General features: G+C 36.2%; 2 protein-coding genes across 2 annotated transcripts in view; one reads left to right on the forward strand and one right to left on the reverse strand.

Annotated features, from left to right (window-relative positions):
• NF1 (neurofibromin 1) overlaps positions 1-25,200 on the reverse strand; it is a 304,781-nt gene that overhangs the window by 101,876 nt on the left and 177,705 nt on the right. Inside the window, 2 exon segments of the mRNA XM_049772767.1 lie at positions 22,481-22,591; positions 23,375-23,521. Coding sequence (XP_049628724.1) covers positions 22,481-22,591; positions 23,375-23,521 — 258 coding nt within the window.
• Positions 5,234-7,903, forward strand: OMG (oligodendrocyte myelin glycoprotein). Its single transcript, XM_049772085.1, has 2 exons — positions 5,234-5,379; positions 6,233-7,903. The coding sequence occupies exons 1-2, from the start codon at positions 5,377-5,379 to the stop codon at positions 7,550-7,552; spliced, it is 1,323 nt and encodes a 440-aa protein (XP_049628042.1). The 5' UTR covers positions 5,234-5,376; the 3' UTR covers positions 7,553-7,903.

A 25,200-nucleotide genomic window follows, 5' to 3' on the forward strand; every position in this document is an offset into this window, starting at 1 on the left:
TGAAGAGATTTTTAAATTTTGTTAAGGGAACACAAGTTATAATATAGTCTCTTTAAAAGGTTTCTTCATATATACGTTACAAAGCCAAACAAAATGAAATCTCATAAAGGAGAAAAAAAGCAACTAATTCAACTTTAAATTTTTAAGGAAAAAAGATTGTAAAGGGTCAGCAGATAGTACAGTGGTTAGGGCACATGTCTAGCGTTTACTCTCCCTAGCCCCCAAGCACTGCCAGATAGCCAGAGTATCCCTGGCACTGCAAGCCTAAGCAGCATCAGATCCCCACCCTTGTCCTAAACTACTTGTTAATAATTGCTAATTTCCCAGATCTCCTAAGCATTGCTTGGGAGCCCCCACAAATATAACTAAAATTATCTTTAAATTTAAAAGATTGGCTTATGACATACTTTTATATTTGGTCAAGGTTTTGTGCAGCCTTAAATTATTATACTTTTTCTGTTACATGTAAGATAGATAGGTTCTTTCTATACTTTGGTACTTCTATATCATCATCTTCTTCCCTGATCTCCTGAAGAATGAGTATTGGAAAACAAAGAAAATAACAACTCTGGAGCTGATGACATGGCAGTATTCTTTTCTGATTTCTTCAAATATTATTAGATACTTTTTTTTCTTCTATTCTTTATATAACAGAAGAACAGCTGGTTTTCGTTTTTAAGAAATTCTCTGCCAGGGGGAAATATAATTACCATTTACTACATGCAATTTTCCCCCACTGAGGTCAGTGGAAGCAGAACAACCAAACAGTGGCAATCCTGTGCTTGATCAACAAAATGTCAGTTAATAAAAGAAATATGAAGGAAGAAAATGCTGGAACAAAGAAAATAGTATAGAATTAAGATCCAGAAAAGAAAGTTTGTTTCAAAAATATAACATAAAATAAAACAAAAAGACAATGTTCAGAGAATAAAAGGTGAACAATATACCACGGTACTAATTGGTGCACTTACTGGATTAAAAACATTCCTGAAGACCATCTAGTTCTATGCCAGAGAGTAGAGGACTTCCTTCGAAGGGTTACTAAAAGCTCTGACTTCTAGTTCAGTATTCTTTTAATTTATACTGAACTCCCCCCCCCAAAAAAGCACCTACTTCATACACTGCAACATTATAGATCACATGTGCATTTTATTTGGTATTGATGATATGAGACATGATTTAAATGAGTTTAATCATGAGTTGTTCTTTTTACCTAGTTCTGACCAACAAGTAGCAAAATAGCTAGTATCTACTAATTGATTAAAACAATACTTTTTTTGTTGTGATACTAAAAGATTAGAGAATTTGACCAAAGGGACAGAATGAATAGTCTAGAAAAAGATTCAAATGGCAAATATGTAGGAAAAAAGTATTGAGACACTGAATAGTTATTTGGAAAAAGATAAAATTCGTACATTATGCCAACTAGAATTCCGAATAAGCATGTGGTTTAGGAAGAAACATAAAATTATACAAATAATAAAAAATGATTCCTTTAAATTTATTTATTTTTGTTTTGGGACCATAGCCTGTGACACTCAGAAATTACTCCTAGCTCCGCACTCAGAAATTACTCCTGGCAGGCTCAGGGGACCATCTGGGATTCTGGGGATCAAATCTGGATTGACCTCATGCAAGGCAAGAGCCCCAACCCACTATGCGATCACTCGAATCCCTAAATTCATTTATTTTGGTTACACTTTTGGGCCACACCAGGTGGTGATCATGGCTTCTTCTTGGGTCTGCACATAGGTTTCACTCTTGGAGAAACTCCTGGGACCATAATAGGTGGGGTCAGCCTATGTAATACAAGCATCCTTCCTACTCTCTCCAGTCCAATTCTATTATATTTTGAAGTGGGAAAAATCATCCTTATAGGAAGTTCAAAACTAAGAATGATAAAAAAGAAAATCTAATTATGTAAAATATTTTGTTTAAAAAGTCCATATAATATGGGGCTGGAGAGATAGCATGGAGGTAAGGCTTCATTGGTTTGAATCCCGGCATCCCATATGGTCCTCTGAGCCTGCCAGGAGCGATTTCTGAGCATGGAGCCAGGAGTAAAACACCTGAGCGCTGCCGGGTGTGACCCCCCCCAAAAAAAGTCCATATAATAGTAACAAAAGAGAAAAGGAAAATTGGAAAATTAAATTCAAGGCTAATACCTTTAAGAAAAATTAAACTAAATACATATGAGCAATATGGAAAAGAAATCATAACAAAACAGAAATAGTGTTTGGGCCATGAAAGAGTTATAATAGGATAAAAAGGTAAGGGTCTTTAAAAACATGTGTAAAATATACCAACATCACCATATTGAGATGATTAAAATTACACTAACATTTTTATCCATCACGATGATATAAACCCAAAAGTTCAACCTTAAATTCTACAGTAAGGCTTTACAGACCTATACATCCTAATACACTGCTTGTGGAATTGCGTAATATAGTGTATGAAGACCTAAAAAAAAAATCACTGGTAAATATACATAATTACTTAGATGCAAAGGTTACTCAGATTCACTGCACTACTATTTATAATAGCAGAAATCTAGAAACAACAAGATGTCATCCTCAGCAGGAAATTTATTGAATAAACCATGGCAGATTCCCAAATAGAATACTAAAGAAAAAATAAGAACTTTATATATTAATATTAAGCAATTATCAAGATAAGTACTTTTAGAGAAAAAACAGGATATACTGTATAACAATGTATAATACATAATTCTTATATCTGTGGGGATAAGCACATGTATATTTCTATATATTTGTAATGAATTTTCTTCAACTGAAAACTAAAGCTAATAAAAAATCAATCTGAGGAGGAAAGGAATAGGGTGCAGGGAAACAAGGGAAGATTTTTCTAAATATATATTGTGATATACTTAATCAGTTCTTTTTTTTTTTTTTTTTTTGGTTTTTGGTTTTTGGGCCACACCCGGCGGTGCTCAGGGGTTACTCCTGGCTATCTGCTCAGAAATAGCTCCTGGCAGGCACGGGGGACCATATGGGACACCGGGATTCGAACCAACCACCTTTGGTCCTGGATCGGCTGCTTGCAAGGCAAACACGGCTGTGCTATCTCTCCGGGCCCAATTTAATCAGTTCTTAAAACTAATCAGGTGCACAGAACCAAGTTTTCATAAACTTTAAAAAAAAAGTAGGTATTTTTGAGACATATTAACTTTATACAAAGGATGACTACAACAGCTGTTTCTTAGAAAGAAAATTTAATATAAAAAACTCTACTGGGGAAAAACTGGGAGTAAAATCATTTGGAAAATTCGAGAAAAATAAATAATTTAGTAACTAGGCATGCTATTAATTTTTGACATTTACTATTTCTGAGGTACAACACTTAAGTTTTATATGTATACATGTGATTTAGTATTTATGTATTACAAAACTATCACTGGTTAGCATAATCACCATCTTTTTTTGTTTGTTTGGTTTTGGCGCCACATCCAGTAATGTTCAGGGGTTACTCCTGGCTATGCACTCAGAAATCGCTCCTGGCTTGGTGCAAAGAGCAGCCCTTGAGCACTAAAGTTTATGGACCAAATCAAAGAGCAAATAAAAAAATTAGGTATTTGTCCTTTTGTGATTTATTTTACTCAGCATGCTGTCATGATAATTTCATTTTGTTTTCCTAATGGCTGGATAGAATTTGTTATATATAAACCCTGGCTTCTGGCTTTTCTTCCTAAGGTTAACTATTTATTTTGGAAATCAGTTTTCACTATTTCATAGTCAGTTTACTAATAAGTGGTAAGTTATAAAATCTGATCTAATTTTATACAACTAACTCATGACCAAAGTTTTCCTTTCTTTTTATTAAATATATACTTAAAACTATGTATCATTTTCTTGGTAGGATAAAAAGTAAAATATTCTGAAGTAAAATTCTAAAAGTAAAATATTCTAAAATATATCTGAAATTGATGTTGTTATTATTATTATTATTATTTTGTTTTGGGGCCATTACTCAGTGATGCTCAGAAGTATCTACATTGATTCTGCACTTAGGAATCACTGATGACAGTGCTCAGGGACCAGAGAAGATTACCAGGGATCAAACTCTGGCTTTGCGCAATGCAAGCACTTTACGTGCTATATTTATATTATCTTTCTGACCCCAATGCCATTATTTTAACTGTTGTTGGGAACACCCCTAGTTTATCGCTTGGGAGCTACTCTAGGCTCAGTGCTCAAGGGATTATGCAGTGCTAGGAATTGGAACCTGGGACTTCACAAACCTGGGACTTCATGTGCATTTGTCTTTTTAGCTGTCTCCTTAGTCCTGAAGTTCTACTGTGAAGGGTGGAGGAAGGGTGGCAGGAAGAGCCACACTCAGCAATGTTCAACACTGATTGCTAGCTCTGTGCTCAGGGATCTTTCCTAGTGAGGATCAAGGGATCATATGGGATACTGGGGACCAGATAGGCCACTTGGAAGGCAAGCACCTTACCTGCTCTAAAAATTCAAAACAAATTCATAAATGACTGGAGAAAATCATACTTATATTCTCTCACCAAACAAAATAAACTTCATAAAAAAACCCTTAATCCTAAAGAATTAATAAAACATTCTTATTTTTCACATAAACTGATAATCAAAAACATAAGATACCCGTTTAAAAATGTGCCATTAGCTTTTACGTTGCCTGATTCAAATAAGCTTCTGCATGGAAAAGAGACAAAATACTATTTAAGTACTTCTGTAAATTCCTAAAAAAAAAAAAAAAGAAGGCAAATATGATAACTTTGCCAAATATATTCATGATGTTTTTTAAATGTGATGACAGTAATATCATTATAGAAAATAATATGAAAAAGCAGGAATTAAAAACAATTGAACTAATATAAAATCATCTATCATTAAGATCAAAATCAGCATTTTTGAACATGTGAAAGGAAACAGTGAGACATTTAAAAATTCTCACAGACTTTTGAAATAATGAGTTCACAAATTCTTACTTAGGGAGACAGTAAAACACAGAACTTATTTTCAGATAAACATATACAAATGAGTAAGAACATGGTTTAATATGCTTAAAGCATTCCACCCAATAGGAAGGTTGAGGTATATAAGTATGCAAAATGCTGTACATTAAAAAAAACAAAGGTGGGGGCCCATTTTTGTTGCGTGTGCATCACTTGCAATAAATTTGAGTCAGCACCAATGACAGTTCTGCAGTCCTCCTATGTGGTACTGATCAGGTGGTTGCAGAGCTTCAGCTCACAGCAACACAATGCAGCTGAGCAGGCAAGCACAGCCCACAGCCAGAAGCGGCTCCCACTCTCCAGAACAAGGCGACCTTTAAGCTTAAGTTTCCGGGAGAAAATGAGAGGCTGATGTTGAAGACGACACTATGGTAAGCTGTTATTTCAATCAGTAAGAGATAAACTTGGGAATTTTTGCCTTTTCCTTTTAAGCTTTTGACAGAAAAACTCAACGTTAGAATTGAATATATATTTAAAATAACAAGTGCATGCACCAGAAATTTGCTGCAGTGTTGGTTAAGGGATCTTATTTTTCCTTGAAATTCAATCATTTATAAAGATACACATTATCTTCCACTAGAATTGGTAGTGAAATATACAATTCATTTATGGAAAAGAATTTAAAACGTGAGATTTAAAGGTACAGTGTTAGTCTGTATTTTTCAAGTGGCTTATAATTTTTTGCAATGATATATTTACCACAGGAAAAGATGATAAAATTTCAAAATACTGTTTTATTAAGATTTTACCCAAAATTACATTACTGCAGAGATTTAAAAAAAAAAAGAAGAAGAAAAAAAACGTACCAAAATAGGGATACGACAGCCATTTTTTCCCATCAGAATTAGAAGGGTTGTTATCCAAAATAGAATATGCTAAGATTCTAACTCTTCATTTGCAGAGAACTCCATTTATAGTATAAAATACATACAAAAGATAAATAAAGATAAATATAAAGAGCAGTTCTCAAAAAATGAAGAAAATAAAGGGGGAAATGCAAGAGAGGTAGGGGGAAAAGTCTCTCTCTCCTACATAGCCCAAATCGAAGGATTAAGCATTCGGACTATAAATGAAGGAGAGCTTTGTTAGTTTAATCACTGGAACAATTATAAAAGGACTCAACAACAAGGAGGTTTACAGAAAATTTTCCCTAATGCTAAGTGACCCGTGGAGAAGCCTAAATTGTATTTGCATATTTAAAGGGGTGTATCTGTTTGTTTCCAGGCTTTGATGGAATATCAGATATTGAAAATGTCTCCCAGCCTGTTCATTCTTCTGTTTTTCATACCTGGTTTTTTATGCATTTGTCCTCTCCAATGTATATGCACCGAGAGGCACAGGCATGTGGACTGTTCAGGCAAAAACTTGACTACGTTACCATCTGGACTGCAAGAAAATATTATCCATTTAAATCTGTCTTATAACCACTTTTCTGATCTGCATAACCAGTTAACCCAATACACCAATCTGAGGACCCTGGATATTTCAAATAACAGGCTTGAAAGTCTGCCTGCTCAGTTACCTCGGTCCCTTTGGAATATGTCTGCTGCTAACAACAACATTAAAATTCTTGACAAATCTGATACTGCTTACCAATGGAACCTTAAATATCTGGATGTTTCTAAGAACATGCTGGAAAAAGTTGTCTTCATTAAAAATACACTAAGAAGTCTTGAGGTTCTCAATCTTAGTAATAACAAACTTTGGACAGTTCCAACCAACATGCCCTCTAAACTACATATTGTGGACCTGTCTAACAATTCCTTGACACAAATCCTTCCAGGAACATTAATAAACCTGACCAATCTCACAAATCTTTACCTGCACAACAATAAGTTCACATTCATTCCAGATCAAGCTTTTGATCAACTCCTTCAATTACAAGAGATAACCCTTTACAATAACAGGTGGTTATGTGACCACAAGCAAAACATTACTTACCTATTGAAGTGGATGATGGAAACTAAAGCCCATGTGATAGGGACTCCCTGTTCTAGCCAAATATCATCTCTGAAGGAACATAACATACACCCTACACCTTCTGGATTTACCTCAAGCCTGTTTACTCTAAGTGGAATGCAGACAGTGGACACCATTAATGCTCTGAGTATGGTAACTCAATCCAAAGTGACCAAAATACCCAAACAATATCGAACAAAGGAAACAACGTTTGGTGCCACTCTAGGCAAAGACACCACCTTTCCTAGCACTGACAAGGCCTTTGTGCCCTTTCCAGAAGAGACATCCACAGAAACCATCAATTCACATGAAGCAGCAGCCGCAACTCTAACTATTCATCTCCAAGATGGAATGGTTACAAACACTAGCTCAACAAAATCATCCCCAACACCCATGACCCTAAGTATTACTAGTGGCATGCCAAATAATTTCACTGAAATGCCTCAACAAAGCACAACCCTTAACTTACGGAGGGAAGAGACAACCACAAGCATAAAGACTCGCTTATCTTCTGTGGCAAATGCTTGGAAAGTAAACACTTTACTTCTCTTAATGCTTAATGCTGTGGTCATGCTGGCTGTCTGAGGGTCTGCATTTTCTGAAACCAATGAAAGAAATCCTTCCCTGATATATAGTTGGGAAAATAGCCCCTATCTAACCAGTGATTCACGCTATATTAAATATTCAAGAAAGTAAGTTTTACATTTCTGACTCTAATGTAAATAAAGTAACTTGTCTTAAGTAAAAGTGCACAATGTCTTGGTACTTGCTGCTATTTTACTGTCTTAAGTAAAACTAATTTTTTTTAACAACTTGTTTTTTTTTTAAGGCTTAACTTTATTGCACAAAATATAAAGCATCTAAACTTTAATATGTATTTTATGTATGTTTACACTGTCAAAACATCTAGGGAAAAATAAAAAGGTCTATGCTCATCACTGTGTCATTTGTTTATTTTTTATCACACCAACATAATCTACTCAGGATCAAAATGACCTAACAATATATTGTTCTAGGGTACCTGGGTAAAATTTTTAAGATATAAAAAATGTTCAAGCCATTCCAGGATTTTGCCACTAAAGTAAAACTGTGATTGTCATCCGATGAATGGTTATGTCACCTCACTATTTTATACACAAGCCATAATTGTTTGAACTCTAAATGATGTCCTGCTTCTGAGGAACTCTTGGCTACTTTACAGATTATATAATGGACAAAAGCTCTTCAAAAACTAGAAGACACTAGGCTTTGCATTTTAATAAGGAAAGTTTAATGGCTTTGTTTTCTGCATTTAAGAAAAGTAGTAACAACATAATAAAAGTTTTGAAGACATGCAAATAAAGTTTTATTATTTAAAAAGGCTATATATTAGTGGAAAATTTAAATATTTACAACAGTCAAAACCTTTTGTGTGCAGAAGAAAGAAATTTATCTTTTGCACATTAGAAGTCAGAATCAGAGTTACCTAAATTAAAAATACGATTGGTAGGGTCAATGATGTCGCTCAGTGGTCAGCACTTTCCTTGCAAGTGTGAGACTTTGGGTTTGTTTCCTGGTACTTCAAAAGCACAAAGCTGGTGTTGCCTCTGGCCACCCATTACTAAACAAACAATGGGCTTTGGAATAACATAACTGACAACATTATTGAGAGAGAGAGAAAGAAAAAGGAGAAAGGGAAAAAATAGGTAGGTAGGTAGGTAGGTAGGTGATAGATAGATAGACAGACAGACAGACAAATAGATAGATAGATAGATAGATAGATAGATAGATAGATAGATAGATAGATAGATACTATAACCAAGTAAAGAACCCAAGATAACAAGACTGGGCTGGACACAGGGCAGATCCTGACATTCTCAATGTGGTGGACTATAACTAGAAGATGATTGAAGTCTTCCACAATATATAAAAATATATACAAATAAACAAATCGTAATAGCCAAGTTAGAAAAGAAGCCCTAAAATGAGTTTAGCTTAAAATGCAGGACAATCTAAATAAAATAAATAGGTAAGCTACAAATGAAGCATTTAATTTATGAGACATACAGAGCATTTCAAGAGAACCTTGGGCTAGGGAAAGAATTTTTATGCCATCCTAAGAATTTTTAAAATTAAAACATACTTCTTTCTATGTTTGAGAACAATTCTTTTTCTTTTCAGTTATCATTTCTCTCTTTTTCTTTTAGTGATCATTGCAGTAATATTTTTTGAGGTCTTTTTTTTTTTTTATTTGGGAACAATTCTATTCAGGAAGAACAGAAAAGTAACAACCATTCAACCATTTTATATGCTCTCCATCCTTAGATCCCATGCCCCAAAGATTAGTCTTGAGGAAAAACTACTCTTAAAGTTTAATAAAGCAATTCCTTTCCTAAACTACTTAGTACAGTGACTTTGGGCATTTATCTGCTTTAGAATACATGTAAACTTACTATTAAAATTTTTCACAAGGAAGAAACAGGGTCATTTTTAAAAATTCCTTAAGTGATTTTTAAGGACATTCATTACCTTTCCAAAAGGTCTTTTTTAAAATTTTCTCCAAATCACTGAGCTGGTATTTCCACCATCCATGAAATAGGTTGCTCAGATTATTTGCATCTTTTTTGTTTTGTTTTGCTTTGTTTTTGTTTTTGGGTCACACCTGGCAGTGCTCAGGGGGCCACTCCTGGCTCTATGCCCTGAGAAATCATTTCTGGCAGGCTCAGGAGACCATATGGGATGCCGGGATTCAAACCACCGACCTTCTGCATGAAAGGCAAACACATTTACCTCAATGCTCTCCAGCCCTATATTTGCATCTTTTAAAAAAAAAAAATAAAAAAATAAAAAATATATAGAGCTTGGGCTGGCGTGGTGCACGCGGCTGACCTAGGATGGACCAAGGTTTGATTCCCCGGCATCCCATATGGTCCCCCAAGACAGGAGTGATTTCTGAGGGCATAGCCAGGAGTAACACCTGAGAGTCACCAGGTGTGGCCCAAAACCCCAAATCAAACAAACAAAAAACCATATAGAGCTGGAGAGAGAGTACAGGGTTAAGATTAATGCCATGCACGAAACTGACTCCAGTTCAATAACTGACACCACAGAGTTCCCTGAACACTATAGGGTATAGTTTTAAAGTTTCCAAGTACTGCCATTTGTGAGCCTATAAGCCCCAGCACTTCAGGGTGGTCTGGGGTGGGGGTCCTTTGCCCTGCAGAGCTAAACAGAACATTCTCAAGCTTTAGCATTGAGGTAGGTTGAGAATCATGAGTGGGGTCCATGAGCATGGTTTTGAGAGGTTCCCCACAAAGAAAAAAAAAAGAAACACATGCTCCCCAGGTGACTCAATAAAAAAATATAATTAAAAAAAACCACACATATTGAATTTTACAGAAAGTAAAACTTATGGAAGTAAAATTTGATGCCTTAGAAATCCTAATTTTTGGGGGCCGGAGAGATAGCATGGAGGTAAGGCGTTTGCCTTTCATGCAGAAGGTCATCGGTTCGAATCCCGGCGTCCCATATGGTCTCCCGTGCCTGCCAGGAGCAATTTCTGAGCATGGAGCCAGGAATAACCCCTGAGCACTGCCGGGTGTGACCCAAAAACCACAAAAAAAAAAAAAAAAAAAAAAAAAAGAAATCCTAATTTTTGAAGTGAATTTTTGAATTACAATGATTAATATCATCTATGCATCATGGCAATTTGAGATGTCTACAGAAAGCAGAAGGAAAACTAGTAAATTTACAATACATCGTAACTAGATGTGTTATGTGTTGTCCGTATTATGTATTGTATAGTCCTTTGAAAGAAGTACTATCTAGCCTTAAAGTAATTAGATAATAATTTTTTCTAAGGAAATACGTTTTAATCACTATTAATGAGGGCTCATTATGTGCCCAGGACAACAACCACTGATCAACTGAACTCCAAATAAATTTTTTTTTGGAACCACATTCAGCAGTGTTCAGGGTTCACTCCTGGCAACTTGGGGAACTATATAAGGTGCTAGAGATAGAACCCAGGAAAAAGAAGTGCAAAGCAGATCCCTCCCCACTGTACTATCACTCCAGCCATCTAAAAAAGGATACAATAGTGTTTTATTGTTTAACACTGATTTATTGGTCTAATAGTGATCAGACCAACATCTTGGTCTAAATTCTGCTAAATAAGCTTTTGCTTATTCACTGCTTTTACCAAAATTTCCTCATCTATATAACAGCTAGCAAAACATTATTCATGTTTCCCCCTCTTGTGGACTAAACAGCATAATTCACATAAAGTTTTACCTTAGTACCTTAGACTCCATGTTCCTATATGGAGTAATATGGTTGCTACTGAATTTTTGTTGCTAGGGTTTTAAAACTGTACGTGTATTTCTAGCAATGCCTTGAGAAACCCAACATATAAAAACACCCAAGGCAAGTTTATTTTATATTTTAAGAGTAAGAAAATGAAAAGGTGTATTTGCTTTGGTTCCTTCTCCTATACTCTCTGAAAGTCAAATTTTAGGTAGTAGTGGACTATAGGAAGCCAGAAGAAAATTTATCATAGTGGAATAAGATGTCTTCCTTTCCTAAAGATCCCAAATATGTGCTCTTTTTTCACTGTCTTCAATAACAATACTTGTGAAGCAAGAGAATATTCTTCTGACTGATACCAAAAAATATCACATGAAAGTCAATCTAAAATCTTTACATGGCTATTCTTTATGAAATACATTTTATAAAATAGATAAGAAATGATACCATGTTTCACAAGCTATCAGCCAACATCATACTTAATGGTAAAAATTTCATTTCTTTTAAAACCAGAAAAAAGGATACCCAGTCCAGAGACGGAGCTTAGTGATAGAGAATCTGACTTACATATGTGCGACCAGAGTCTGATCTTAGGACCCACCCGTATCATCGAGTGTGCCCTCGCACTATTGGTACAATCCCAACCAAAACTGTGACGCCCCTGTATGTGTAAGTACCACAATCAAGTGTGAGACCCTTACAGGCCACAACAACCACCATAAAGAGAATGGAAGAGGGAGAGATAGCTCAGTGGTAGGGCATTTGCCTTGCACGCGGCCAACCCAGGACCGACCTGGGTTCAATTCCCAGCATCCCATATGGTCCCCCGAGCCTACCAGGAGTGATTTCTGAGTGCAGAGCCAGGAGTAAACTGAGTGCCGCTGGGTGTGACCCAAAAGCCAAAAACTAAAACAAAACAAAGGAAGAGAAAAAAAAAATCTGAGGATGCGAATTAGCAACAATCTTTGTTTTGTTTTTGGGCCACACCTGGCAGCACTCATGGGTTACTGCTGGCTCTGTGCTCAGTAATCGCTCTTGGCAGGCTTGGGGGACCATATAGGATGCTGGGAATCAAACCCAAGTCTGTCCAGGGTCGACAGCATGCAAGGCAAAGGCCCTCCACTCTGTGCTATCATTCCGGCCCAAGCAACAATCTTTGAATGTGATTTTATTATTATTTTTTGGGAGGACATACTACCACTGTGGAGCTTAGGAACTATTAGTGGCTCTGTGTTTAGAGGTGATGCTGGAGAATACACTGGGCTAAACTGTATGCAAGGCTAAATCCTACACTCTCTCTCTAGTCTCATTAATTTATAAAAAAATCTAAACTGGGAATTCAGATGTTAAAGTATCTATAGTCTCAGTGGTATGCACTGATACTATATGTCTCATGTCATGTGCACAAAGGCTTTGGGTTAGATCTCTGGCACTATAAAAGTAAACAAACAGGGACCGGCACGATAGCGAAGCGGTAGGGTGTTTGCCTTGCATGTGGTTGACCCAGAAGGCTCCCGGGTTCAATCCCCGGCGTCCCAAGCCAGGAGTAATTTCTGAGCGCATAGCCAGGAGTAACCCGAGCATCACTGGGTATGGTCCAAAAATAAAAACAAAACAAAACCAAAAAACCCTCTAACCTATAAATTTCTTTTTCTTTTTTTTTTGGGGGGGGGCACACCCAGAGGCACTAAGGGGTTACTCCTGGCTCTGTACTCATAAATCCCTCCTGGCAGGCTTGGGTGATCATATGAAATGCTGGTAATCAAACCTGGGTCCATCTCGGGTCTACTGAATGCAAGTTAAGTACCGTACAGCTATGTTATCACTCTGGCCCCATAATCTATTGATTTCTAAGTAAATCATGATATTCTTTTAAAAACCAAAAAAATAAAAATAATGCTATATATCATTAGAGAACCCATTACATGATTCACTGGTCAGAATATACTGTAACCAAGTCCAAGAATTTTTTTTTTTGAAGCCACATACAGTAGTGCTCAAGCCTTACTCCTGATGATATTTAGATTGCAGTGCTTGGGGGTTACTCCTGGCTAAGTGGTTATGGTCACTCCTGGTAGAGCTCTGGGAAACATGCAGTGCCTGGGCTCAAAATCAGATCTCTCAGCTGCAAAGCACGCATTCCAGACTACTGCACTATATTTCTTGATTCTAAAATAAAACTACCATATGACAAGACTTCCTTCCCTTTTTAGCAGGGGTGGGAAATGTCTGACCCATAGTCAAACCATATAGTTTGATACTGTTACATGTATGTTTTTCATTGGCTGCCTACAGCCTATCTGCTTATATTGTACAGCCCATGAATGATGTTATAAATATTCCAAAAACCCTAATCAGAATAAAGGTTCCTCATCTACTACAGTTTAACATTTACACCTTAAAAATTACCAGCTCCTCACAGGGGATAGAGCCTTTGCCTTGCATGCAGCTGACCCTAGCTGGATTCCTGGCATCCCATATGGTTTCTAGAGTCTGACAGGAGTGATTTCTGAGCAGAGAGAAAGGAGGAAGCTCTGAGCGCCATCAGGTGTGGCCCTAAAACAAAACAAAAGAAAACAAACAAACAAACAAACAAACAAAAAACAGAATTTCCAGTGCCTTTACAGACAAATTTCTTGTCCTTTGAAGTCACCCTGCTCCCTCTACTTTTGGAATGACTGACTACATGTACTACTCTTTGAGCTTGATTCCAGATACTTCTCTCTCCTTTTCTTTCCATAGCCAGCCTTTATTCATCTTTCTGATTTCGTTTAGGTAATTACTTTCTCCTAGGAAGTTTTCATTCCCCTTACTATCTTAATTTGGATTTAGAATAAAAGAACAAATACAAATCGAAGATCTGACTGGTGGGATAACAATGCCCACTTAAGACAAAGTTAAACTTTCAATTCTTATGATACAATGTTTTGTTTTTGTTTTTCGTTAGATTAAAGCCAGAGCTTCATTCCAGAGGAGACATCAAAGAAAGGAATGAAGGAGGAGGGCCAAGAATGTGGCTCAGAGGTAAAAGTGAATAAATATAAAAGACTTACATGCATGAGACCTGAATTTGATCCCTGACACTGAAAAAAAAAAATTAAAGGACAAAAGAGAATTTGATTGGTCTGTTTCTACTCGACAAAGAAGAAATTAGTTCTAAACAGTGGGTAATTACTTTTGGAACAGTCCCAGAGCAAGATTAATTCTGATACCTGTGAACAATTTAGTACAAGTAAGTAGACTACACAAGGGAAATGAGTCATGGAAACAGAAACAAATACACATAAAGGTGTTAATAATGTGTTAAGCAAATTACTTTTCTTCACACCTTAAAAACTGTGGTGCAAAGTGAGGCTTTTAAGAAATTCAACTTTAAGTAATGTCATTTTGGCTCAATGGCCCCAACTCCATTAAACATGTATATAAGAACCAGTTATCAGTTGAGGCATATCTACTTAGCATGCATCTTAATATTTCCTTTAAATCAAGAACTGATATTGATATTGTCAAAGTTGTCGACCAAAAAATGAATAGAAATTATATAGATGATCATACAATAAAAATAGCAAAAGCATCAGATTTTTTTTTTTGTCTAGCAAAAACTAGAGATTATTTTTTTGGGGGAGCATATGGTTTTGGAGTCACATCTGGTGGTTCTCAGGGGCTACTGCTGGCTCAGTATTCAAGAATCACTCAATAATATTCCAGATGCAGTGCTGGGGATCAAACTCCAGGTCTCCAGTGCACAAAAAATACACTTCAGTCTGTTGAGCTCTTTTTCTAGTCCCTTGAAACCTTTCTAAGTATACATAAAGTGAATTATGGTTTAGCAGATCATGAGATCAAGTTTTTTCACCTACAGCTTGTGTTATTTAAGCAGGTTATGAAGTTATCCTTTGGTAAAAATTTAGTTAAGAACATAATCCATTAGTGTTTTATGATAAAATCATATATGCTATAGGGACTATACAATTATCTTAAACATAATTGCTGCTCCATCTTTAAGATATTCTTGGGTAACTAATAAGATCAGAAATTAAAACGAGTGCTTAGGGATAGCTTAGTGGCAGAGTGCCTACTTTGCATAATGTTCAAACCCTGGCACCACAACAAAGCATGCAACCACTGGTGAGTACAACAGCCCCACAAATACCTCAACCAAGTGTGCTCAAAGTCCCTCCCATTTACCACCACAATGAAATAAAAGCATAAGGTATAAGGAAGATGAATAAAACAATAAATAAAAATGTCTAAATCTAAATGATATAACTGCCCATCTATCTTTTCATTAATTAAATTTCAAACAACAAATTTACAAGATAATTAACTTATAGCATGGAAAATATGATATATGAATAAAAATAGGATAGCTTGGGCCACAGCAAGTAGTGTGTTTGTTTTGCATGTGGGTGACCTGGGTTTGATCCCTGGTACACTAAATGGCCAAACAGGGCCAGGAATGATTCCTGAGTACATAAGCCAGGAGTAAGCACTGAGCACATATGGTGTGGAACCTCCAACTTTCCTCTCCCTGCAAATTAGGTGTGTGAATATTTCACATGATTATCTCAAGATCAAGGATCAAATAAATCTGATGAAATAGTAAATACCAGGAAATGCAGTCATTCTGTTTCAGCTGTTTTGCTGCATATCATGATATTTCAAGCAACAAACTAAACATTTCTGAAAGGTTAAGAATTTCAGTGTCTTTAAATGCTTGCCTCAACAGATAATACACTAAGATTTAATAGCTTTTCATTGAAGAAAAAAAAAAGAAAGAAAGAACAGTAAGGTAAAACAAGGATACCATATATACCACAATAACCACTGGGAAGGTCCTTGTTTGCCAAAGAAAGCCTCAGCAACCACCATTACATTTGAGATATGTAGTGGAAGAATGACTGGCACACAGCCACCACACATTAACCAGTTCTATTACTTAGATATCAGATATTCATTTGTATTGCTTCATGCCATTGAATAAACATGTTTAAAAGTAATTAATCTGTTTATAAGTTCATTACATTTCCTCATAATATGGCTTTTCTAAAGGAGTACCTGAAACTTTAAGTCTTTTTTTAGGTTTTTGGACCACATCCAGTGATGCTTAAAGGTTTCTCCTTGCTCTGTACTCCTGGTAATACTTAGGACCATATGGGATGCTGGAAATCAAACCTGGGCTGGTTCATGCAAGGCAAACAACTTACTCACTGCATTACCATAGCTCTGGCCCCACATGAAATCTTAGTTTAAGATCATGGAGTCACTTCAAACTAATAAACATCTTCAGATAAGTAGACAATAGACATGTAATTTTTTTAAAATGCCACACATCTCTAAATTTCTTTTTTTTTTGTTGTTTTGTTTTGTTTTTGGGCCACACCCAGCGTTGCTCAGGGGTTACTCCTGGCTGTCTGCTCAGAAATAGCTCCTGGCAGGCAAGGGGGACCATATGGGACACCAGGATTCGAACCAACCACCTTTGGTCCTGGATCAGCTGCTTGCAAGGCAAACGCCGCTGTGCTATCTCTCCGGGCCCATCTTTATTTTTCTTTAAGGTAGTCATGCTAAGTATTATACTCTTATTCCAATGGGACTATAATTAATATGCAATCTTGCAGGGGGGGCTCTTCCTTTCAAAATCACTAAAAAGAGCCAGTAATAGTAGAACACAGATGTTATAGAAAAAGAACAGGTTGCAAGGTCAATCCTTGGCGTTGTACCACCTCACAAGTCAATGTAATCTTGGTGATACCACCATTTATGATTCTTGGCAAATCAAAGTGTTGTCTCTGATCCACCAAAACCATGTGTAGACCAAGCACCACAACTATGGTCCAGGATGATCACTCCTGGCCTCTGCAAACAAGTGTGCAACCCTGGTTTTGCCCACTGTGAAGAAGTCAGACTCCTTCCCTTGTTTTGCAATATTATTACAGTTTACCTCCTAGATTTTCCCCACTGTGGACTGACTCACTCTCTTACTCTCTCTCTCTCTCTCTCTCTCTCTCTCTCTCTCTCTCTCTCTCTCTTTCTTCCTCTCTCCCCCTCTCCCACCTCCTTTTAGATACTTTTACTAAAGAAATATGTATATGATTTTAGTTCCTTTTAGCACACAGCTCTTATCCAGAGTTACCATTTCCGATGATCATTGTAGTGGTTTTTTTCTCTGCCCTGACTATATTCTCTTCCCACCCCTAACCCCCTTTGTGGCAAGTTCCTTACCACAGACTAGTCTTTTTGGTCCTTGTTTCTACTGTTTTTGGGTATTATTATCAAACTTTTTTTTTTTCCACATCACACAAAGGAGTGCGGCAGTCATTCTATGTCTATCCTTCTTCCATATGACCCAGCAATACTGCTCCTGGAAATATATCCTAGGAACCCAAAAAACAATGCAGAAAAGGCATCTGCATTCCATGCTGCATGGCAACATGATTCATAATATTCAGAATCTGAATATAGCCCACTTGTCTGAGAGCAGATGAGTGGAAAAAGAAATTATGGTACATTTATACAATGTAATACTACGCAATTGTTAGAAAAAAATTAAGTTATGAAATCTGCTTACATATGGATGAATATAAAGACTATTATGCTGAATAGGATGAATTTATGAAATAATGAAATAAATTAATAAATTATTTAATGTCTATCTTACAATTTTTCCAAGCTGTTTTATCTCAGGATCATTTCCCCTCAAAGGTTACTATTCATACCAAAGAGGTAAATCATAATTGATTAATAAAAAACTATACATGGACTACAGTTGCTATCCTTATTTTTTGGTAATATATTTCAAATCATACCAATTACTATGAATTAGTAAATCATCTTTGGTGATTAAAACCAAAGCTTTGGAGACCAGAGTGGTGGCGCAAGCAGTAGGGTGTTTGCCTTGCACACGCTAACCTAGGACAGGTTGCTGTTTGATCCCCAGGAGTCCCATATGGTCCCCCAAGTCAGGAGCATAGCCAGGAATAACTCCTGAACATCACCAGATGTTCACAAAAACAAAAAACAAAAAACTCAAAGCTTTATTTCCCTAATTGTTTTGAAGTCACTACACTCCACTAAACTATAAATGTACCAAATTCCTAAAGTTCGTATCACAACAAAAACATTTTTTTGCATTGTTAAGATATAACTATACCTTCTTTAGTATCACTTTGTAGCATATACAAATATTGAATCATTTTGGTTTTTTGGGTCATACCTGGCAGCACTCAGGTTACAGGCTAGGACCTTATGGGATGCCACTATCCTTCTGCATGCAAGGCAAAAATGCCCTACCTCCATGCTATCTCTCCAACCCCTGAATCATTTTGAATACTTAAAATTAATTTTAATTACATTTCAATTAAAAAGAGTAAAGTGTTGTATGTTCTACTTTTAAACAATAGTAAACACAGTAAGTAACATGATCATTTTAATACTCAAAACCTGAATGAACTTTCAGTAATAAACATCCAAAAAAAATTTTTTATAAGGGGCACACCTGATAGTGCCTAGGGAGGCCATGTGAGTACCAAGAATTGAAGTTGGGGAAATAGAATGACCCCTGGCTCATTGGTAGAGGAATGCTAACCACTGTTGCAAATAGCAAGACATGTTTTTTTGTTGTTGTTGTTGTTTTGTTTTGTTTTTGGGTCACACCCGGCAGTGCTCAGGGGTTACTCCTGGATCTATGCTTACAAATCGCTCTTGGCAGGCTCAGGGGACCCTATGGGATGCCGGGATTCGAACCACTGTCCATGCGATAGCTCCGGCCTTTCTTTGCTTGCTACCAGACCTTTCTTTGCTTGCTACCAGATTCGATTTCTGAGATGTCTCCCGCTGGAGGACATTTCCTGATATGGCTGGGAGCCTTTTTCAGACTCCACAAGGCCAAATCACAGGTTGAAGCAGCGCTCTAGATTTTACAACAACTTCACTGACTATTTCTAAAGACTTAAAGGGGATATGTTTTATCTCCTTTGTATATTTCTTTAGATTTATTCCCTTAACAGGTATAACTCTTATTGAATATCCTCTTATATAGTGACAATTTCCCCCATTTTTTTTTGTATGTGTGATCTGTTCAATAAGAAATTCTGATAGAAAAGTCTCTATCAGACTTAGAGAACTCTGTTTAGAGTTCATATTAGAACCAGGTTATGAGGATTGTTAGACTTGTTACCTCGGCCCCCATAGGACCTATAATACCTTGTGGCATTGTTCCTTTTTTGCACAGACACATTAAAATGGGAAAATATTACATATGTAAAAAAGTTCTTATCAAATAGAGATAGGAACACACAAATTTTGTAATGCAGTGGGGTCTAACACCCTGAACATTGTCATAACTTGGCTTGGCTTAGGTCTCAAAGAATGGACATTGTCCATTCACCCATGAACCATGGATACCATACATGGAAACAATCATGGTTGATTATACCACCATCAGGAAGCAAACCTCTATCAGGGAAGACCCTACTGCTGCCCTGGCATCGACTTACTCCAAAGAGGGTTCTTTTACACTCAGACAACTTAGCAATAGCAACAACCTGCTTTCAGGGCAGGGCTCTCCCCTTTGCCTCTAAAGGTGAAATGAAACCAGACAATGTTTCACATCACCCTGACTTCTATGTAGGATACACAGATCTCGAACTACAGAAACCTGACAGCAACAACCGCAATTGTGTGAAAAACTTTTACTGGGACCACAGAAATTGACTCAGGGTTTGTACAACATAGTATGCCTGGAGCCCAGAGTTGGTCTTATGCCAGAATACTTCAGGGGTAAAGTTTCCCTATATTTAGGCCAAAGGCTTTTCCTTTTTATTTCCCCCATATTTTGCTGGGCCTATGCAAACAACAACAGCCACACATATACCTATTTTACTGTATATATTAAAGTTATGAAACATTTTACTGAAGAAATAAATGGGATAGTTTTTATACATATGTATATCACACCTTTTAAGAATTAATTATGAAGAGACAGATCCGGAAATATAAATGAACTCATCTAAGAATACACAGGTAGTAACAACGTTGTGAAGACAACCTAGCTTGCCCAAGTAGTTACATTATAAAGATTTCCTGGAACTCTCATTTATTTAATCCCACAGAGGATATTTGTATCAAGCCTCTTCTACTTTACTTTGCCCTTTTCTAGACCACCACAGAGAAGAAATACAATTCTTAGTTTCTGATCTTGAAGGAAAAACACAATTTTGAGATTGTTCATAGTCTTTATTTAGTAGTTGTAAGCCAGAGATGGGGAACATTTTCTCTACCAATGGCCACAGGAGATTTACAACTTATTTCTGGGCCATCCAGTATAGGCAAAGGGATTATGGACAGAACATAAGTAAACAATCAAAATTGTAAAGGGGAAAGTAATATTTATTTCCTTGGGATGAGAACACATCCAGCTGTGCTCAGGGCTTACTCCAAGCTTGGTGCTTGAGGGCTCACACATAATGCCAGGAACTAAAATGGACTCAGCCACAGTAAGGAAAGGACCTAAATCCCTTATATTATCTCTTGGGCCCTGAAACAACATTTTTATCTCACTCACCAATGTTCCACTTTTAATTACTTAAACAAAATAGCAAAAGTAAAATTACACTAGTTGTACTAAAGGCTGGGGTTAGAATACAATTTGGTTCTTTTTATTTGCAAAATAAAATTTAAATTTATTTAAATTGAAATAAAATTTAGAGAGAATTTCTTTGAAGACATATAAGTTTGAGAAAAAAATTGAAGAGAGGACTTTCATGGGAAGGTGAATAAGATTTTACTCAGAACTATTAGAGAATGAAACCAAGTTTCCATATGCTCTTGATGCAGTAATACCCTAAAAACCTCAATTTTTTGTATTATTTTATATTATATATAAATACATTACACATTTAACTTAACTATCTGAGTTGATTAAGTTCCCTGTCATTTAATTTCCTTTCTTCATGCCTCTTACATGCCTTTTTTCTCAACTTTTATAATTTTTTCTTCCACACAGCAGTTTTCACTACCTATGACCGTTAAGTCTATATAATTTCTCAATTTATATTAATTTCAGAACTCAAAACCCAACAGCTAATAAAGAACATAACTAAGACAACATAGTCCTTGAGATTTCAAAGGCAGTAGTCTCTATTTTATCAATGTTTCTATGATTTATTATGAATTTATATCACGCTAAGTGATAGAAAGTAAAAATGACAAATAATGTCACCAAAAAGTTCTCAAAAGGATGCCAGCATGGGGTAAGGAAAAAAGACAAGGGAAGAAAAGAAAAAATGGCAAGGAAAGAAATGCATGATACCTATCATAAAGGAGGAGCTCCCAACATTAACAGAAAGGCTTTCTAGAAACTAACCCTGACTTAAGATGACATATGCAAATACAATAAATATCAGCTTTATAAATTTCTTTATAGAGTAAGCTTCTCTAAAGTCTCTAAATTGTTAAATCACCCTGATGTTATTTCACATAGATATCATAGTTATCAAAAACTTTAACTTCTGCTTCTAAGAAGTTCCTAGTAATGCCACAAATATAACAATCAAAATATACTCCAAAAATTATTTGCAATTTTTTTACTGTCTCAGTAATTTGTAGTATAAAAAAGCTGATGTAGAAAATAATCAGTATGAAACAGGCAGCCTGAAAAGCAGTTTCTAACACTGAGAATCACTTTGAGACAGATTGTCTCTTTAACCTGGTATATTCTCTCAGGTAAACTACTCTTTAGAACTAGTTAGGTCAAATGGGATAAAAATCAAACTTGTTGTCTTTGTGGTAAAGGTGTGCAATTAAATCCTTTGTTGGATGTTTGTGAATCCACAAATAGTTCCCAGAGTGAGAAATTGATTCCCATCCCCATTTCCCCTTCTTGGGGGGAGATCTTGGTAATATTTATCCGCAGCAAATAATTCACACAGACAGGAAGGTTAAGGGTTAAAAGGTTGGGTGAGGAGAGTCCTTTGTCAGCCTGCTGCTAGTTCCAAAATACCTGGAGCCAGCAAGCCAACTCTGGCCAAAGACCCCTCAACGCCAGGAAACTAAGCTATTTATTTGGCTCTCAACAGCGCCCCCACCTGGAGGGTCAAGGTGGGGCACCAGGCAAAGGATAATCTTATGGAAATATTTTCATATACAACAATCTTTACATTTACTTTTATTTTAAAATGAAAGTAATAAAACTAAACGCATTAAGAGAAACTGAAGAGCATTTCTTACCTCCGAGCAACATAGTAAAAAATAGGATTCCCAGCTTTGGAAGTCCCAGCTTGGTAAAATATACTTAATGTTTTCAAAGCTTTGAATTCTTCTTTTTCATGTACTTGATGCCTGAATGAGAGAAAAAAAAAAAAAGAGTAACTCATAGGCTTTATATTGGCTATTGAATATTTACCAAGAATCTAAAATTAAACTGATAATTAAACATGCAACTATTTAGAAGAAAACGGCAGTTTCTGAAGAGCAATTTGGCAACATGTATAAAAAGTTTCAAGATGCTAGTCTTCCAACCACAAAGAATAGTTCCTAGCATTAGTCGAAGAAAATCAATGGACAAGGATGTTATCTATGGGATTACTGATAATCATGATACTTCTTTCCTTGACAGAAGTTTTTGAGTTTTCATCTATTTTTCTTCAACAAATTGTAGAATTTTTGCACAACTGCTTACATTAAGCCATATTTTCCTTAACTATAATATTAAAGTTATATTACATTAAGCTCAAAATACCTTAAAGCAACACAATAAAATACTACTAAGCAAGATACTACTTGAGAGGGGGACAGATATGGGGTCACACTTGGATATGCTCAAGGAACATTCCTGGTAGCACTTGTTGGGATCAAGCCCAGAGCGCTTGCAGGCAAAGCATTAGTTTCAGTCCTTTGAGCTCCGTGGACCAGGGTATTATTTTTATAAGGAAAAAACTGTAAAGCAACATATTTTGAAGACATATAAGGTAATAAAATATTAGTCCCCCAAATGACAATGTGACATCTTTCCAAATAATCCTCTCTATATCCATAGATAAGCACAGTTGAGAAGCAGCTTAGAATAAATATTGTATTGTAATCAAAATCAAAGTTATCACCATTTAAAAGATAGTACTTTACCTCGTCATAAACTCCTCAAACTTTGAACTGGTAAGATTAAGACTGGACCAGTGTGTATCAGCCACAGGTTTGTGCTCTGGAGGACCCAAGTATGCAAGGAGTGTTGCCATTTTATCAAAAGGTCTTCTTCCAACAGCTTTATGATCCCTAGATACAACAAACCGCTTAAGAAAAAAGTAGCAGTTACATTTAATAGTACACATTAACAAACAGGCTGTTATTTGTCGCCTTTCTTCTTATAGTTAGTTGATAGTTGATATCTAATCAAATAGGTAATTTGATCTGTAAATAGCACCATAGGATTTTAGTTGTCTAAAAATGCCACTACTCCCCAACCTATAAAATTTACATAGAATTTCCTTTCCCTTAGTATACTTTCATGAAATGGGGCAATCAATACGTGAAAAAAAAAAAACTCTATATATTTTTGTCAGTGGAAAAGAAATCTACTTTAAGGAATCAGTAGTGATTGAACATATTGCCCTGATTTAGATATTGCTTAACCAAAGTAAATGTGGATCTTCAAAAACCATTAAACACTAAACATTTAAAACTCTGAAGAAGATAGCATGTCACAAACACCAAATTGCCAAGACTTATGAAGCCTGCTACTATAACGCTGGCAAGGATTTGCATGTATAAGGTATGTATAAGGTACATATACATACATATTTGTATGTATGAGATATGTATATGTATGAATAAGGTACAGTCACACAGTTCTGAGAAAAGTATAAGTGCCATATAAAAGGATTTAAAATGGCAGTTAGAAAAGCAACCTTGTTTTTAAATAGTAAGTCTCAGGTCTGTGTGTATCCAGTCATAGAAATTACTCAATAAAACAAAAGGCTGGATCTTATGCTTCATATGAGAGAGGCTCAATTTCAATCCCTGACCCTGCATAGTATCCCAAGCCTTGCCAGGAATACTCAATACTCAAGCACTGAACCAAGAATAGCCTCTAGCTGTAGTCCAAAGAACAAAACGAAACAAAACAAAAAAAACAAAAACACCAAAGAACAGTGAAGCAACCTATCCAAACAAAATGCAAAAATAAACTGTGATACATTCTGTCAATCCCTCTCCCTCTGACTCATTTTGCTTAGCTATTATATATATTCTTAGTCTTCATATTCATCCAAGTATAAGCAAATTTCATGACTTCATTCTTTTCTAACAGCTACATAGTATTTCATTCTGCAGATGTACCATAGTTTCTTTAGCCACTCATCTGTTCTCAGGTACTTGGGCTACTTCCAGATTTTGGCTGTTGTAAACAGTGCTGCAATGAATATAGGAATGCAAATGCCTTTTCTGCATTGTATTTTTGGGTCCCTAAGGCATATTTCCAGGAACAGTAATACTAGGTCACATGGGAGAGAAATTGATATAAGATTGATCAGACTTGGGGCTGGAGAGATAGGACAGCGGTAGGGTGTTTGCCTTGTATGTAGCAGACCCAGGACTGACGGTAGTTTGATTCCTGGCATCCCATATGGTCCCCTGAGCCTACCAGGAACAATTTCTGAACGCAGAGGCAGGAGTAACTCTGAGCAGCACTGGGATTGACCCCCAAACCCAACCCCCCCAAACCCGCAAAAAAGAGATCAGACTCATTTATGGGAGATATATATATATATATATATATATATATATATATATATATATATATATATATATATAAAGATAGTCTGGTATAGTACCCATAAACTATACAGATGAGGGCCAGGAAGACTAGTTTATGATTAGAAGCTTGTCACAAAAGAGGAAGTGGGATTGGAAGAAGAGTGTATTTAGGGCAGAAAAGGGACACTATGACAATGACA

Source organism: Suncus etruscus, chromosome 1 (genome assembly GCF_024139225.1).
Source record: "Suncus etruscus isolate mSunEtr1 chromosome 1, mSunEtr1.pri.cur, whole genome shotgun sequence".
Taxonomy (NCBI): Eukaryota; Metazoa; Chordata; class Mammalia; order Eulipotyphla; family Soricidae; genus Suncus; species Suncus etruscus.